This window comes from Exophiala bonariae (genome assembly GCF_035927105.1).
Source record: "Exophiala bonariae strain CCFEE 5792 chromosome Unknown scaffold_2, whole genome shotgun sequence".
Lineage (NCBI taxonomy): Eukaryota > Fungi > Ascomycota > Eurotiomycetes > Chaetothyriales > Herpotrichiellaceae > Exophiala > Exophiala bonariae.
Genome location: NW_027042477.1, coordinates 2,024,374 through 2,039,076, shown reverse-complemented (window position 1 = coordinate 2,039,076; position 14,703 = coordinate 2,024,374). Strand labels below are relative to the sequence as shown.

General features: G+C 50.6%; 6 protein-coding genes across 6 annotated transcripts; 3 read left to right on the top strand and 3 right to left on the bottom strand.

Annotated features, from left to right (window-relative positions):
- Positions 1-938: 938 nt before the first annotated feature.
- LTR84_005259 (uncharacterized protein) lies at positions 939-3,974 on the top strand (the record flags this gene model as incomplete). Its single annotated transcript, XM_064848830.1, has 1 exon — positions 939-3,974. The coding sequence occupies one exon, from the start codon at positions 939-941 to the stop codon at positions 3,972-3,974; it is 3,036 nt and encodes a 1,011-aa protein (XP_064711454.1).
- Positions 3,975-5,040: 1,066 nt separating this feature from the next.
- LEU2_1 (3-isopropylmalate dehydrogenase) lies at positions 5,041-6,589 on the top strand (the record flags this gene model as incomplete). Its single annotated transcript, XM_064848829.1, has 2 exons — positions 5,041-5,339; positions 5,533-6,589. The coding sequence occupies 2 exons, from the start codon at positions 5,041-5,043 to the stop codon at positions 6,587-6,589; spliced, it is 1,356 nt and encodes a 451-aa protein (XP_064711453.1).
- Positions 6,590-6,868: 279 nt separating this feature from the next.
- LTR84_005257 (uncharacterized protein) lies at positions 6,869-7,813 on the bottom strand (the record flags this gene model as incomplete). The annotated part of the gene is made up of 2 exons (XM_064848828.1): positions 6,869-7,038; positions 7,108-7,813. 2 exons carry the CDS (start codon positions 7,811-7,813, stop codon positions 6,869-6,871), a joined length of 876 nt encoding a protein of 291 aa, XP_064711452.1.
- A 975-nt stretch (positions 7,814-8,788) lies between these two features.
- LTR84_005256 (uncharacterized protein) lies at positions 8,789-10,345 on the bottom strand (the record flags this gene model as incomplete). Its single annotated transcript, XM_064848827.1, has 1 exon — positions 8,789-10,345. The coding sequence occupies one exon, from the start codon at positions 10,343-10,345 to the stop codon at positions 8,789-8,791; it is 1,557 nt and encodes a 518-aa protein (XP_064711451.1).
- Positions 10,346-11,922: 1,577 nt separating this feature from the next.
- Positions 11,923-12,196, top strand: GRG1 (Glucose-repressible protein; the record flags this gene model as incomplete). The annotated part of the gene is made up of 2 exons (XM_064848826.1): positions 11,923-11,936; positions 11,995-12,196. 2 exons carry the CDS (start codon positions 11,923-11,925, stop codon positions 12,194-12,196), a joined length of 216 nt encoding a protein of 71 aa, XP_064711450.1.
- Positions 12,197-12,695: 499 nt separating this feature from the next.
- Positions 12,696-14,079, bottom strand: LTR84_005254 (uncharacterized protein; the record flags this gene model as incomplete). Its single annotated transcript, XM_064848825.1, has 2 exons — positions 12,696-13,393; positions 13,449-14,079. 2 exons carry the CDS (start codon positions 14,077-14,079, stop codon positions 12,696-12,698), a joined length of 1,329 nt encoding a protein of 442 aa, XP_064711449.1.
- Positions 14,080-14,703: the final 624 nt, after the last annotated feature.

Below are 14,703 nucleotides of genomic sequence, written 5' to 3'. Positions count from 1 at the left end.
TCCTGCTTCGAAATCATCTACAATGAATTTCATTCGCCATTCTTTTTCATAGTGGTGTTGGAGCCTATTCAAGTCTGACCTCAACCCCAGCTGTAGCTGAGTCGCTGGGTTTTACACTCCGGAGTTTTCAGCCTGACCGATGCTTAGCTGAGCGTTTAACAAACTAGTGTATAGCACCGTTATGTGAAAATTGAAATACGCCGACAGAGATTAACATCTACTTTTGCGGATAGAGTGTAATTACTTCCAACTGGAGTGAATAATAGGGTTGACAGCCGTGTTAACTCAAGTCTCAAACCAATTATGAGTACTTGTCCGAGTCTACTCCTTGATTTACCAGGGGCGGTTCAAATCTACATTGGAACACCACAGACTGTAGTTCTAAGATCTAAGAGCAGAAGAAGTCTTGAGCCGTGGCGAGTCTACCTAGTTAGGTATGTTCCACGAACTCTTAACGGCCGTGCAGGCAGCTTAGCCCAGAGACCCGCGGAGGTCAGCTTGTACGAATAGTAAAGCATTTATGTGAGGCGGGGAACTGTGGCTGAGCCGGAGCATCAGCGCCACACAACGTCACTCGGTCTGTTTGATGGTTAGCGGGCGCTGGGCGCTGCAGTGTCTGATGCTGAGGCCTTGCGCTCGCATCTCATAGTCGTCGTAAGTCGAGGCCATTGTTGTTAAAACTCGACACGAATACCCAGGTACTTGTCGAAACCCTCGTTCTTTATCATTATTGAGGCCTTCTACTCTTGCCCGCTCCATCCACTATCTGTACCCGCTGACGTGGTCTTTCAGTCTTCGACCTCACCACCGCCCAGCCCAGTCTTCTATCTTCCTTCCCAATTCCACGTGCCATGTAAAACCACACCTCCAGGCTGCTGAAATTCCATCCTCTTCTTCTGAGCCGTATCAAGTTCAAGTTGGCGCCTAACAACGCAGCCATGGTCTCTCGCAAGACCTCCCTCCCATACTTCAATAGTCCTCCTGATCAACCAGTTTATACAAATCACAACCCCAGCCATGAGAGTAACCTCATCCCCGATTCAGCCGATGTCCCTCCCGTCCTGCAACCCGCCCGAAGGTCCCCTCAATTCCAACCCAATACTTCATTCGATAATACGGACAACCCATGGTCTGATGCTCCACAGAATGAGCTAAGGTCTGATCGTCCACTGCCTGATTTCCTCAAGCCTGGTGCTCGTACTCCAGACAACGCTTCCTCCACTTCTTTCGCAAACATCCCTAACATCCTTCGAGCCGGTCATGCGGGTGAAGATACACCCAGGTCCTCTCTCGATAGTCAGAGATCAAAGGACTTCTGGGATGACTCGGATGATGCTAATGACGCGGACAAGAAGGCTTTGAAGAAGAGCCCCAAACAAAGTCCCAAGAAGCCCAAAACAGGGCAGATCGACCTCTCCAAAGATGATCCTTGGGTTTCGGTCGACCCGCCTACAAAGTCACCTGGAATCAAGAGGAAACCCGTGGCGGTATCGCCCCAAACTTCCAAACCCGATCTGACCGCACCAGCGGGACTAGCCTCCAACAATCCTTTCAGACGTCCATCAGAGGGAGCAATCGCGCCAGACTGGGCCCATGAAGGGAACACAACAGCCAAGGGTAAAGCACCCGTCAGAGACAATGCCGAGCTATCGAACCATCCGTCACCATATGAGTTTCCAGGATCGCAGGTGCAGGGCAGCACCGTCCCCAGTTTGCCCTCCTATAGCAGCTACCAGCATGGTCAAACTGATTCTGAAGCATGGGGAAGCCAACCACAATCACTTCCACCCATGCCACAAAACGCTCCCCCACCGCCACCACCGGCCCCCGCCGCAGAACCTTTATCGCCGTTCAGCAAGCAAGCCCCCCTAATACCCATGGAGCCGCAACGGACGGGTGCCTCAGACAATCCTTGGGCCACTCCTGCGCGAGCTGGCGGTGCAACGCCCTCTCCAATTCCCTTTCCGCTCTCACAAAAGTCGGAGTCGACGTACAACAATGATTTGCTCGACCGTGGCATGCAAACTGGTATCGTGTCATTGAGGGACGAGCTTTCCACTCTCCCAAATGCTGTTGAACCAATCAAACCAGCTCAAACTGAACACTCCCTTTTAGAAGATGATGAAGAACCGGGTCCTCCTTTACCTGTCCGCCCGGTACAGCGTGCAGAAACGGAATATTTTGAACCTCCCGAAGGACCGCCCCCAGCAAAACCTCCACGACCAACATTACGAACGACTGCCCCTTCAGAGCAGGAAATTGCAAAGCTTCTTGAACAAAGAAATGAGACATATCAAGTGAAACATTTCAATTGGTTTGACCACAGTTCTCGCAGGCTTCGAGCGTCTTCGATGTTGACCCAGAACAGAAATGGCCCATGTCCCCTTCTCGCACTGGTGAATGCTTTGATCCTAGGTGCTGGGGACGAGTCTCAACCAACATTGGATGACGCCCTGCGTGCAAGAGAACAAGTCACTTTGGGTCTCATTATCGAGACCCTCATGGATGAACTACTCTCAAGAGGATTTGAGAATGCTGGAGAAACATTGCCCGACGTTGACGAATTGAACGCCTTCTTATTGCGATTACGCACGGGTATGAATGCCAATCCTCGTTTTGTGGCACCAAATATCCCTCCACCTAATCTTATGGATGCTGATGACTCGATGTTAAATGTTCCTCAGCAACAACGAGCATATTATAAATCTGGCACATTCGAAGCCACTACTGATATGAAATTGTACGGCGCTTTCTCAGTGCCCCTAATTCATGGCTGGCTCCCAGAGCCAGGTTCAGATGCTGCCAAGGCATTCTCAAGATCCGCTCAAACATATGAGGACGCCCAAGCTCTGCAATTTGGCGAAGAGGAATTAGAGTACAAATTGAGAAACTCTTCTTTGACACCAGACGAACAGAATATGTGGCAAGATATCAGTTCAATCAAGAATTTCTTCAAGACTTATCCCACGCAACTCACTCCAACAGGTCTCGAAGCGGTACAAGATTCCATCCCGTCAGGCTCCTTTGCCATAATGTTCCGAAATGATCATTTCAGCACGATATATAAGCATCCTGAGTCAGGACAACTTTTCACGCTTATCACAGATGCAGGTTATGCTGATAGAGACGAGATAATATGGGAGAGCTTGGTCGATATCAATGGAAAGCATACTGAATTCTTCTCAGGAGATTTTATGCCTGTCAGCCACAACGCACCAGCAGATGAGTCCAATACTCATCCTGCCCGTCGATCCTCGATGCTCTTATCAGTCAACACACCTTCGAATGCCAACGCTCCGTTGTCACCTCAAGAACAGCAGGAACAGCATGATGCCGATTTTGCGATGGCTTTGCAACTCCAAGAGGAAGAAGAGCAGAGGCAACGAGCTGAGAGGAATCGACGAAGAAGTGGTCAAAACCAAGCTGGAAACTCCAATCCTAATAACAGCAATGGTAACAACAATAACAACAGCAACCCCAACAACAATAATCGAAGACCTGGTGGAAACATCCCAATCCCTCTGCCAAGTCGACCACAAGAAGCACGGCCATCAATCCCACCACGTACTTCTAGGAATCCGAACCCGGCGGTAAATCGACCGTCTGATGCGGATGCAGATGATGCACCGCCAGCCTATGAAGAGGCGGCCAAAGGACGACCCTATATACCCCCAATGGGTAGTCCACTACATCCACAATCAGATCCAAGCCCAATGAACTCGAATGCGCAGTTGGTCGGTACGATCAGCAACAACTCAGCCACTTCAGGCCTTGACAGTCACCCACCAGGCCCTAACGTGGCCATGGGAAGAAGGCAACCTGGACGAAGAATGAGTGCGTACAATGAACAAGTCCAAGGTCAATATTACAATTCACCTCAGCGAATGTATGGGATGAATGTTGCCCAAGGTATGGGTCAGCCAGGTCCCTCTCGTCCTGTCAATAGACAGGACCGCGATTGCATAGTAATGTGAGATGACCACTTGCAATGATTGTGCATTACCCTCTTCAAAAATAGACGAGATAGGTGTTGCTCGGGAGTAGGGAACAGGTTATCATCCTTGTTAGGCCCCTATAAGGCAGCAGGGGTGAGGAAGCGGTTCTCTTTTTATTTTCACGAGACCAACGATTGAGAATGACATAAACCAAGGATTTAAGATCACTGCATACCATCATTCCATCTGTACTAGACTCCTCGTCACCCGTATCGTTCGTCAAGATTGGCCACACATGATGCTCTTGAACATACCCACACGTGAGGTGATACACTCGTCGGTCACAACGCCGACAATCACCGATACTTCCAAAGGCCAAAGGGAGTTTCCACCTCCGTTATCGCTCACCACGGAAGTCGGAAATCCTCTGTACTGACCACTCAAAACACAGATATTTCCCATCGGCGGAGCTTTTCCAACTCGCGTTCTCCGCACCAACGCGTCGAGATCCGCAAATGCGGGGGTCCCTTCAAGTTGAGTGTTGAGTCACTCGGGACTTAGGTATGTTTGGAGAGCCCATTCCAGAGAGTTTTATCCTTTCCAAGAATCATACGACGTACGTTGTATGGCCCATCACGGGCGCCGTTATCGGAGTCGGTCGGTCGTTGCTTTACTGGTGCTGTATTTCGTCGCTAGTTCGCTATATATCCGACCCTGAGGAGAAATGGAGGGGCGTCTGTGGACGATGGAAATATATGTACCCCGAAAACATTGGTACCTCGAAAACATTGAACCAGTACACGGGCGATAAATTTGACGGACGTTTTCTTTCAAAGGACTTTCAACACCACGACTACAATTTTGTCGAACAGCGTCATATTCAACGTTCAAGGCAGAGAAAGGAGTTTCGTCACGCAGAGCAGAGAAATAAACCCCCCAATAGCGAAGCCTTGACGTCACTCACCTCGAAGGACTGTGACCTTGAAACCCACTCCTCCATAGATGATTAGGTAGTTATATATCAGAGACACACCCAATCCAACCCCCAGCGGCGATCCCATCCCATCCAATCCGACCAAACAAGAGACACAAACCCTCCCAAAGAATGGCCGCACCGATCCTCAGCACGAACGGCGGCGGCGGCGAGAATGGCGGAACGCAGACATTCCGCATCCTGGTCCTGCCAGGCGACCACGTCGGACCCGAAGTCATGGCCGAGGCGCTGCGCGTGCTGGACGTGGTCCAGGAGCGCTCCAACGGCAAGGTCCGCTTCGAGTATAACCATCAGATCGCCGGCGGGTGCAGTATTGACAAACACGGCACGCCCATCACGGACGAGGTGTTGCGTCTCGCCCGGGAGGAGAGCGATGCCGTGCTTTTTGGTAGTGTCGGTGGGCCGGAGTGGTGAGTTCTGTTCTAATCCGTTCCGTTCTTTTGGTTTGCTTTGTCGACTTTTGCTTCATTGTGGTTCAAATTGTCGGAGTGTTTTCAAGTTGTGGCACTTTGCATTGACTGAATAATCTTTGGTGGAGTCTTGGGGAAGGGAAGGATGGACGGATGCATGTACGATGCTGACCATATACTCTTGTGGGAACAGGGGCACAACATATCCAAACCCGGAATCAGGACTTCTCCGGCTGCGAAGACATCTCGACGCATTCGCCAACATCCGGCCATGCACATTCTACTCACGTTCGTTGATCCCACTCTCACCGTTGAAGTCCTCGATCGCCGAAGGCACGAACTTTATCATTCTGCGCGAGAACTGCGGTGGGGCGTATTTCGGCGAGAAAGTCGAGCAGGACGACTACGCCAGCGACTCGTGGGCGTACAAGCGCTCGGAGATCGAGCGGTCGTCGCGCGTCGCGGCCGCGCTGGCCGAGAAGATGGGTAAGGATGGTCTGGGCACGGGGAAATGTCCTCAGGGTCCCGCCACCGTGTGGTCGAGCGACAAGGCCAATGTGCTGGCGAGTGGGCGGCTGTGGAGGAGAGTCACGTCCGAGGTGTTCGCCAAGGAGTTTCCGCATATCGAGTTGAAGCATCAGTTGGCGGATTCGCTGTCGATGTTGATGTGCAAAAACCCAAGGATGTTTAATGGGATTATTCATACGGATAATACCTTTGGAGATATGTTGTCGGATCAGGCCGGTGGGGTTGTTGGGACGTTGGGCGTGTTGCCTAGTGCTTCACTGTGTGGTGTTCCTGACGGAAGTAAGTGTAATGGTATCTATGAGCCGACCCATGGCTCCGCGCCGGATATTTCTGGAAAAGGGCTTGTCAACCCCACGGCTCAGATCCTCTCTGCGGCGATGATGTTGAGATATAGCTTCAACATGGGCGAGGAGGCACTTGCTGTCGAGCAAGCGGTGGAGAAGGTTCTTGACGGGAAGGATATTGGTGGATTGGAGATACGGACTGGTGATCTTGGAGGGAAATCCACGACCAAGGAGGTTGGTGACGCTGTTGTGGATGTCCTCAGACAGATCCTAAGCGGGCATTTCAGCGCTTCGGGAGCTGCAGACCCTAGTCGGAAGGAGCTCGTTAGTCGGGCGAAAGAACATGCTGTTCATGGTGATGAGAATAAGAAGTGGGAGCATAAGCTGAAGAAGGAGCATGTTCACACGGGTCCTGATGATGCTTTGATACAGCCTTGAGCCGTACTGAAGGGACCGTCGAAGACTGAAGAAAGACTTACTCGGCTCAATGTCTAGCATAGACTGATGCGACCTGCACATACACGGCTTTCTTTGCCGAGTTTCATCTGGAGAATCTAACCAGCGCTTACAAGAGTAGGACATTGGTAACAAAACGAATGCACAAATTCTATGTATTCCCCTTGCGAAGTTTATATCCAGATAGATGAATGAGTGAGCATAGAGACGAACAAGAGATATCTGTTCATTTTCAGAATCACGGCCAGGTGTTTCTCAACATCACTGAGGCCAGCCCAGTAGCCCAGTTGTGAGCAACGCCGGGTTCTCCTGGAAGGTCTTGCTCTTTTGCCTCAGTTCCTCGACATCCCAATTTGCCCACACAAATCGGCCCTTTAGAAAACTCGCTTCGGGGGATGATAGCCAGACCATGAAATGTCCAGGTAGCTCAACTATGAACAAGATGGTCAGCTCAGCCCATGTATGCCTTGCTCTAGGGGAGGATGTGAATTCAGACTTACCAGTATCTTGCTGCGGCCATGAATTGCCACTCTGCGTTGCTGCTTTGGTCGCCACACCAGTGGACTCAATGATTCCGGGCTGGAGGTTGAAGAAAGCGAGGTCGGGATGTTCCTGTTGGAGATATTCGAACAGCTTGACTGTTGCGAGTTTTCCAACTGCATAGCCCGCATGACCAGCCACAGGGGGTACATGGGCGATCGCTGAGCTGTTGTTGATGATCACTCCATTCTTGGATATATTCTTCAACACGGCTTGCACGGCGTACAACGGCCCACGAACATTGACTTCGAACGAGCTCCAGAAGTCTAGGGGGTCTGCGGCACTGATGGGCCCAATGTCCGCCAATGCGGCGGCGTTGTTAATGAAGACATCGATGGGACCTCCTTTGGCGATGGTTTCGAAGGCTTCTGCTATACTCGATGGAATCGACACGTCGGTCACTAGGGCGGTGATTTTTGCATCAGGATGCTTCTTCTCGATGGTGACTTTTGTCTTTTCCAGGGTCGCTTGAGTCCGTCCTAGGATTATGACTTCGGATGCCCCTGCGATTGCAAAAGCTTCTGCTGTCGCTGCCCCGATGCCCCCAGCTCCTCCGGTGATGACCACTCTCTTGCCTTTTTGTGCCAGTTCGGGCCGAGAGGAGTGGATGGAAGGGTAAACGTCGTTATGCCATGTTTTTGTATACGAGGGAAGTGTGGTAGCCATTCTTCCAGATCTCTCGTCCCTTGTGTTATGTAGATTTGGAGTCTAGTGCCTCTGTCAAACTTGAGCTTGAACTATTGATTTCGGTATCAAAACTGGACAAGTCGAACTGGTTCTTCACAGTGCGGAAGAAGCTGTCCTTATATTCAGAATGAGCGCATGAAACGAACGCCTCGTGCTAGACAGAACCACCACTATTGTAGCCATCTGCCGAATTTGACTTGACACCAGCTGTCCGTCAAAGGTGAGGCTGACGTACAAGAGGCCATGTCTTCGGCTCACATATCAGAATGACTCGTCCGGTCACAAGCGGTCGCGCTCGGGACCCCGAGTTTTCGGGCTTCAGGTAGGTACGAACAGTGGATTGCATAATAAAGAGCTCCGTGGAATCGATATCCACGTAATAGCTCAATTGTATCTGTTAGGGTTAATATTGATTTGCGGGTGTGTCTCGCGGTGATCGTCCGCAAGAATTTGTCATGGGGCCAGGGGAAGTGGAAGCTCTGACGATCCGAATCTCCGCATGCTTTATTGTTGAAGGAGCACAGCCATGCAAAGAGCCACAAGTCTTAACAGGAAAGGTTCGAAGCGAAATGGGTATAAGAGTTGACTTGCTTCCATGATACAAGTCGGATGATGAAATCTGGTAAATGGGCATGCCCAAGTCCTTGCTTCAATGAGCTGCGGGCTAAGGCATAGATAACATCCCTTGGGGGCGCGGCAGAGCCCCTATTGCCGGAGCCCTGTGTGGCTTGTACCGAGTGCATATTCTTGCGAGGCAAATGCGAATTCTACGCAACGATCTAGAATATATTTCTGTACGGCTGTCATATCAGCCTGTGATTGATAGTACAGGAATTACATCAAACTTGTGGGGACTCTTAAGCTATTGGAGAATTGAGATAGATAATCATATTACAATATTATCGAATGATTTTGTAGGACACTCATGACCATCATAAACAGTGCTAGATCTGTCTATTTAGGGATAGAGACCTTGAACACCAGGGCCTGATTGTCCAAATTGAAGCCACTTTCATCGGCGTAAGGCAGTTTTCCACCATTCATGAACCCATTTTGAGTTATGAAGTCATTGTCGCTGAGACTGAAGAGAAAGTACTCTCCATCAGCACTGTCCAATCCTGTAGTCCAGTCGGACCAACTAGACTTGGGATTGATGGGCACAAGAGCCAAGCTCTCCCATTTCTCGTTCAGGAGCCCGGCGTCTTGTGCACCTCCATTATGCACGCCGAAGCGATTGAGCTGCGAGTTCACATTGAAGTCGAGCCAGGTGTAATAAGTGGCAGGTGTGATGGCTGTATCGAGGACACCATTGGGAGCAGCCGAGCTGTTGGTAGAGTCATACTTCGGACCCTTGATGTTTGTAGCTTTGGAAATATCAAAGACATCAACATGGCGGTATGCAGAATTTGAGTTGTCCTGACCGTGCCCACGGCCAGAGTCCCTCGCAAGGACCAAGAATTGCGTATCGCTGAGATAATGAATTTCTGACTGGGCCGCGACACGCGTATTGTTGGTGATCAAGGGTAGAGGCACGACGTACTCCGCCTGATATACCGGCTTGAAAGGTTCAGTGATATCATACTCCAGGAGACGGGCGTAACGGCGTGTAGAAGCGTTGAGACCACCGTCCTGGTCGAGGGCAGATTGTACAAGGGCGTAAAGAGTGTTACCATCGGGAGAAGCTGTGAGTCCTTCAAGACCTTGGTTGTTTGCCCGTCCAGTGGGGTTGGATGCTGGAGTGATTTTAAGATCTGGGTTGTATCGTGGAGGGCTGTTTGCCGAGAATGAATCAGTCTTATTGCGCTGTGGGATTATTGCAGACGGTGGTCGAATGGCAGAAAGCATACGGCCAGATGAAGCAAAACGATAGATGTACGCTCCGTATTCATCCGATACCCAGAAAGAACCATCGGATGCAATGACCAGACCTTCTGAATCAAGAGACACGCGGCGCCCGCCAGAGCCAGCACCGCCAAACCCATCTCCCTGGTAAGTCGCTGATGGTAGATCAGGGAATCCCTGAAATGTGAGATAAGGACCATGAGCATCGGGATCCAAGCCTGTGACAGGGTTGCCTTTGGGATCTGTGAAGACAACGGTGTCGAGATATTGTAGTTCCAGGTTGGGTGGGCTAGGTTTGGCGACCGTGGCAGTAAAGTTCGGGGTAAAGGTGATTGCGAATTTGTGGACACGAGGCTGGAAGTTCAATGTCCCTTCAGTGTTCCAACCTCTGTCTGGTAAAGCCCAGATGATGCCGGAATAGATGCCCGTCTTGCGGTCTAGTTTCCAAGATTTGAGATCGATTGCAGCACTACTACCAATGCCACCAGCCGAATCTCCGAATTTGTCTCGTGCATTGCCAGGGGTGAAGCCATAGCCTGCGAGAGCTTCATACACGAAGGATTTGCCGTTAATCACAGTGGTGTTCACGGCATTGGTGGATGCTCGTGGAGCAGGTGAAGAAGCTGCAAGGCTAACCAACAAGGTGGCAATGATACTGCCGACAAGCATGGTGATTGGCTAATGGTAAGTATGAGTTTGGCCCACGGGAGTAAATTTCAAAGTTCTGGTACTCCCTGAAACTTCTGCAGCCTCACTAAAACGAATGACAGAGCACCAAAGAATAGAGAGAAGCGATTGGATTCCATGGTTCAGAACGGAAAGCTCCTCTGGACCTTTTTAACGTTGGGTGAAAAGATTGCGGAAGTTGTGGTCGGATGAGGTTATACAGGAGGATGCAAACACGTGGATGTTAAGATTGATGTGATTCGTGAAATGCCTTTGATATGCACGAAAAGCTCCAGGGTATCTGCTGGCTCACACTATAGTGGCTATTGCTTTTGCTACCAAGTTAGCATGAGGGTAGCAACATCCAGAGGTTATGGCACATGGACTAATTAGCAGCATTTGATGGAAGGTAAAGCAAGAAGTTCAATGTCTGAGCAGCAGAAGACATTGCTTCTTTTCCAAGTCGTACTGTTGCAGCCTGCGAAGTAGTGGCCCCATACCCATCCAATCGAAATGTCACTGGGTTGGCTTAAGGCCTGGAGAAATAAGCACTTTTCTCAGACCGGAAAGGAGATGATTTGTACGAAGGAGTGGTTGGAGATGAACACGTGGGTGGAGCAACCACCATTGCTCTTCAGACCGAGGTTGTTATGAAAAACTGTTCATTCCGCACTCGGGATCCTCCTTCCCATGTTCATACTCGCGGTCACTAGAAGTTTCCAGACAGAGTCGACCGAGATCGGGTGATGTTACCAGGTAGGATGGCAAACAGGGAATTGAATCAATTCGGAATGAATTCGTGTCCTCTGTCCAACAGGGAACGATGACGACACCTCCTCACGGGCAGACTAGGAACTTCTATACCATTTGTGAATTATTCAGAACGATCAAGGGAAGCAACTGGCAACAGGCTCAATCAAGCAACGGCTAGCATGGCCAGAACCTCAACCAGACGAATCGATCGATGGGGTGGAACTGGTGAACCACAAAAACCTGGTTGTGCCACCAGTCGTTTGATGCAAACCGACGTGCCAGTGGCTCAGCTGTTGTGGCCAGTGCCACATCTTATTTGCTTCAGGATCCCGAACATCGACATTCGAAGATCGAGAATCGTGCGGATCGGCAGATTGCCATTCCAGCCACAAGAAAAGAGATTGGGTGAGAATGCGTGAGACGGCCACAGATGGAGCTGATGGAGCTGATGGAGCAGATGGCACAACGCGAACGACGTCATTTGGACTTTGGGTGCCGCAAGCAGATTTGCCCGGTACCTGAAAATCTCTGCCCACGTGACCTCGGCCTCTCTGATTCGGTGGTTCATACGTCATCCCCAAACTCTTCCTCTCCGTGATGACGTTGTTATGTTTGATCAAAGGCTTCAGAGTTCAATCTGGAAAGCACCAGCTGACCTGCAGAGAGTTGCCCCTCGATGCTGAATTCGTGTATATAAACATTGATTCTGTCCTCACCAGGAACTCTTTTCCTCAATCCAACAAAGCACAATCAATCAATCCAAATCCTCAAAATCAATTCAAACAATCTCAAGACTCTTCAGTCAAAAACAAACACCAACTACCGCAATGGATACCATCAAGTGAGTCGCCTGAATCATTCCCCGAACCTCAGCAACACCTCACTAACAACCCATCCAGGAACGCCGCCAACTACGTCGCTGAGTCTGTCCAGGGTGCCGGAGCCACCGCATCCAAGGAGGCCAACAAGAACGTTGCCAAGGACAGCAATGCCTCTCTAAGCACCCGTGCCCAAGCTGCCGGCGATGCCATCGGAGACAAGGTCGACGAGCAGACACACAACCGCAAGGCCGATGTCCACAAGGAGGCCTCCAAGCACTAGACGGTTCATCACTCATTTTGTCAACGGAATGAGATGACAACAACCCAACGCATGTACGATTGAACGGATGGAGTTATCACGGAGGAGCAGATGAGAAATCACTATACCCCGATAATTACCCACAGGAATTATGAACGTATTACCAAATAACACCAATGCATTGCATGCAGGTTCATAGTGGAATATCAATGACTTGCCAATAATTCTCAATTCTTCCCTTTGCTTCGTCTTAATAGTAGTAATAGTAGACAGTGTCTTGGTCTGCAACGCGTCTCACATAACAGAAAAACTGTGCAGGGGGAGAGGGGTGAAGAGCTATCTATTCTTCAGAACCCCGCCCCATGTGTCGATCGAGATCGGCATCACTCACACGCGGCACGGCAACCAGCACGATTTTGTGGGGCGTTTTGCCTGGCCGATTTTTGTGCCTTGGACAACTCGGTCACTCCCACAACACCGACAGCCGCGGCTCTGGCTCTGACTCTAGCTCTGAACGAGGTCAATTCGGCCCCCGGCCTTCCAGAGCATCAGCAGCCAAATTCCTCATCCGTTCTCTCTCCAAAGGGTGAATATTGTCGAGGGCGGCGTCCACCTCCCGGCCTTGACTTTCCAGCACCTGCGTCATTCCACTCTCGGACAGGTAACTCGGTGGTCGATATGCCGCCGCGGTCAATGTCACGGGGACGCCGCTCAAGGCCTCGTCATAGGTCGGTGTCAACGGTGAAGGAGGCACGTGTTTCCAGTGCACCAGGTCCGGGTTCATTCTCTGTGCGTTGGAAAAAAACAGCGTTAGAGGGGTTGGACGTGGAAGAATGGGCAGGAACAAACTCACGGTGCTGGTTCGGAAATTCCCGTAGACGGGTGGTGGATGTTGCACAGCTGGCACGGGCATGGCGTCTGAGTCGCCCATCATCTCCACGTCTGGATCGAATCCATCATCACTCGACATGTGGATCTGAATGGGCTTCTCCGGTGGCATGTCATCCGCAGCTCCGCCACCGTGTCTTTTCCCCCGATGAGAGGTTGCATGCCGTCGTCCATGCGCAATCCTCCTTCGTGGCCTTCTGGGAGATTTAATCAACATGAACATGCGAATCAGTTGGTGACAAAATATTCCAGTCAGCGTGATGATCAATAGGATTGATAGGACGTGGAACATGGTATTGCGAGCAACTCCAGTAAAGGCAAGTACAAGATCTGCCCTTGTTAGCCAGAGCCATAGCGAGTGGTGGCTTTGTAGATCGATACTCACAGATAATGACGGCGACAATCAGTGTCAGTCCGAATGCAAAACATATCTTTGCCTTGGAATTGACCTGGGGATCGCGATATGCTCTTTTCGAAAAAATCTGGCGACTCCGCGCGCTCCTCCTCGAATTCTGGGAACGATGACTACCGTTCCGCGAACTTGTTGTAATTCGTGTACTTCCAGATCTCGAGGACATGTTTAGACCACTCGCAGTCTCCGTTACTGACGCTGGAGCATCGATGGAGCTCACGGCCGTGTCCACTTGTACACTGCTGGCGTATAAATCCGATCGTTCTCTTTGCCGTGATCTGTGGACATGAATCGGCTCGGCGATGACCGATCTAGAAGCCTCGATCTCGTTGACCGAGCGTGTGGAAGACCTCGACCTCGTCCTCGTAACTGCCGGTAATGCCCCTCTTGCAAATAAATTGTTTCTCCCAGATGACCGAGATGCAGACATGAACAGAGGAACCACAAAGGTCTTCGTCGGGCGGCCTTGTGACGCGGCAGAGCTCACTGGTGCCGGTCTGGACCTCCAGAATCGCGACATGTTGCTTATGATACTGTTACGTGCCTCTTCAGCTCGAGGCGGAGCGAGGAATTGTCCCGTTGGTCGTCGGGATGCTAGCTCCATGGTTCATGAGGAATATTTTCGTGGGCGTGCGTTTGCAGTGCTGCTAAGTTAATGCTGCACATCAACGAGGGTTCAGCGCCCTTATTAGCAGAAAGCTTTGTAGGTTATGCACGGAAATCGCGTCAATGAGGCTGGCACAGTAAGCATGGCTATTGGAAGATCGAAACAAAACATCGAGAAACAGCGATATCACATGGCCAGGCCTGTGAAAGTCGAGATGGCCACATTTGCGACCAGCAGCTGCGACAGTAGGCTTCTTGATCTTTGTTTATTGCTCCAAAGATGGCGCGCAAGGGGAGAGATCACAGGCATAGGAATGCACTTCGGTAATGACACTGAGACACTACGAGGGATCCAGGTGAAGGATGGATGGACGTTTTGATAGGCTGTCAAGCCAATCTAGTTTGGGCAGCAACGCTCTCGCCTTCGACATATGAACGTCGATAGCTGCTAGCTCGAAAAGTGCTATCGAGCATCTCGACAGCAGGTGCTCGTGTTGAAGAACGCGTTCTGAAACATGGACATCGGAAAAGCGCGCTCTTGTCATTTCGACTGGATGTCAACCTCGCCCCTTTTTCGCTTGGCATTAGTTTAGGGCGGCGAGTGAACTTTTGATTTCCGAGA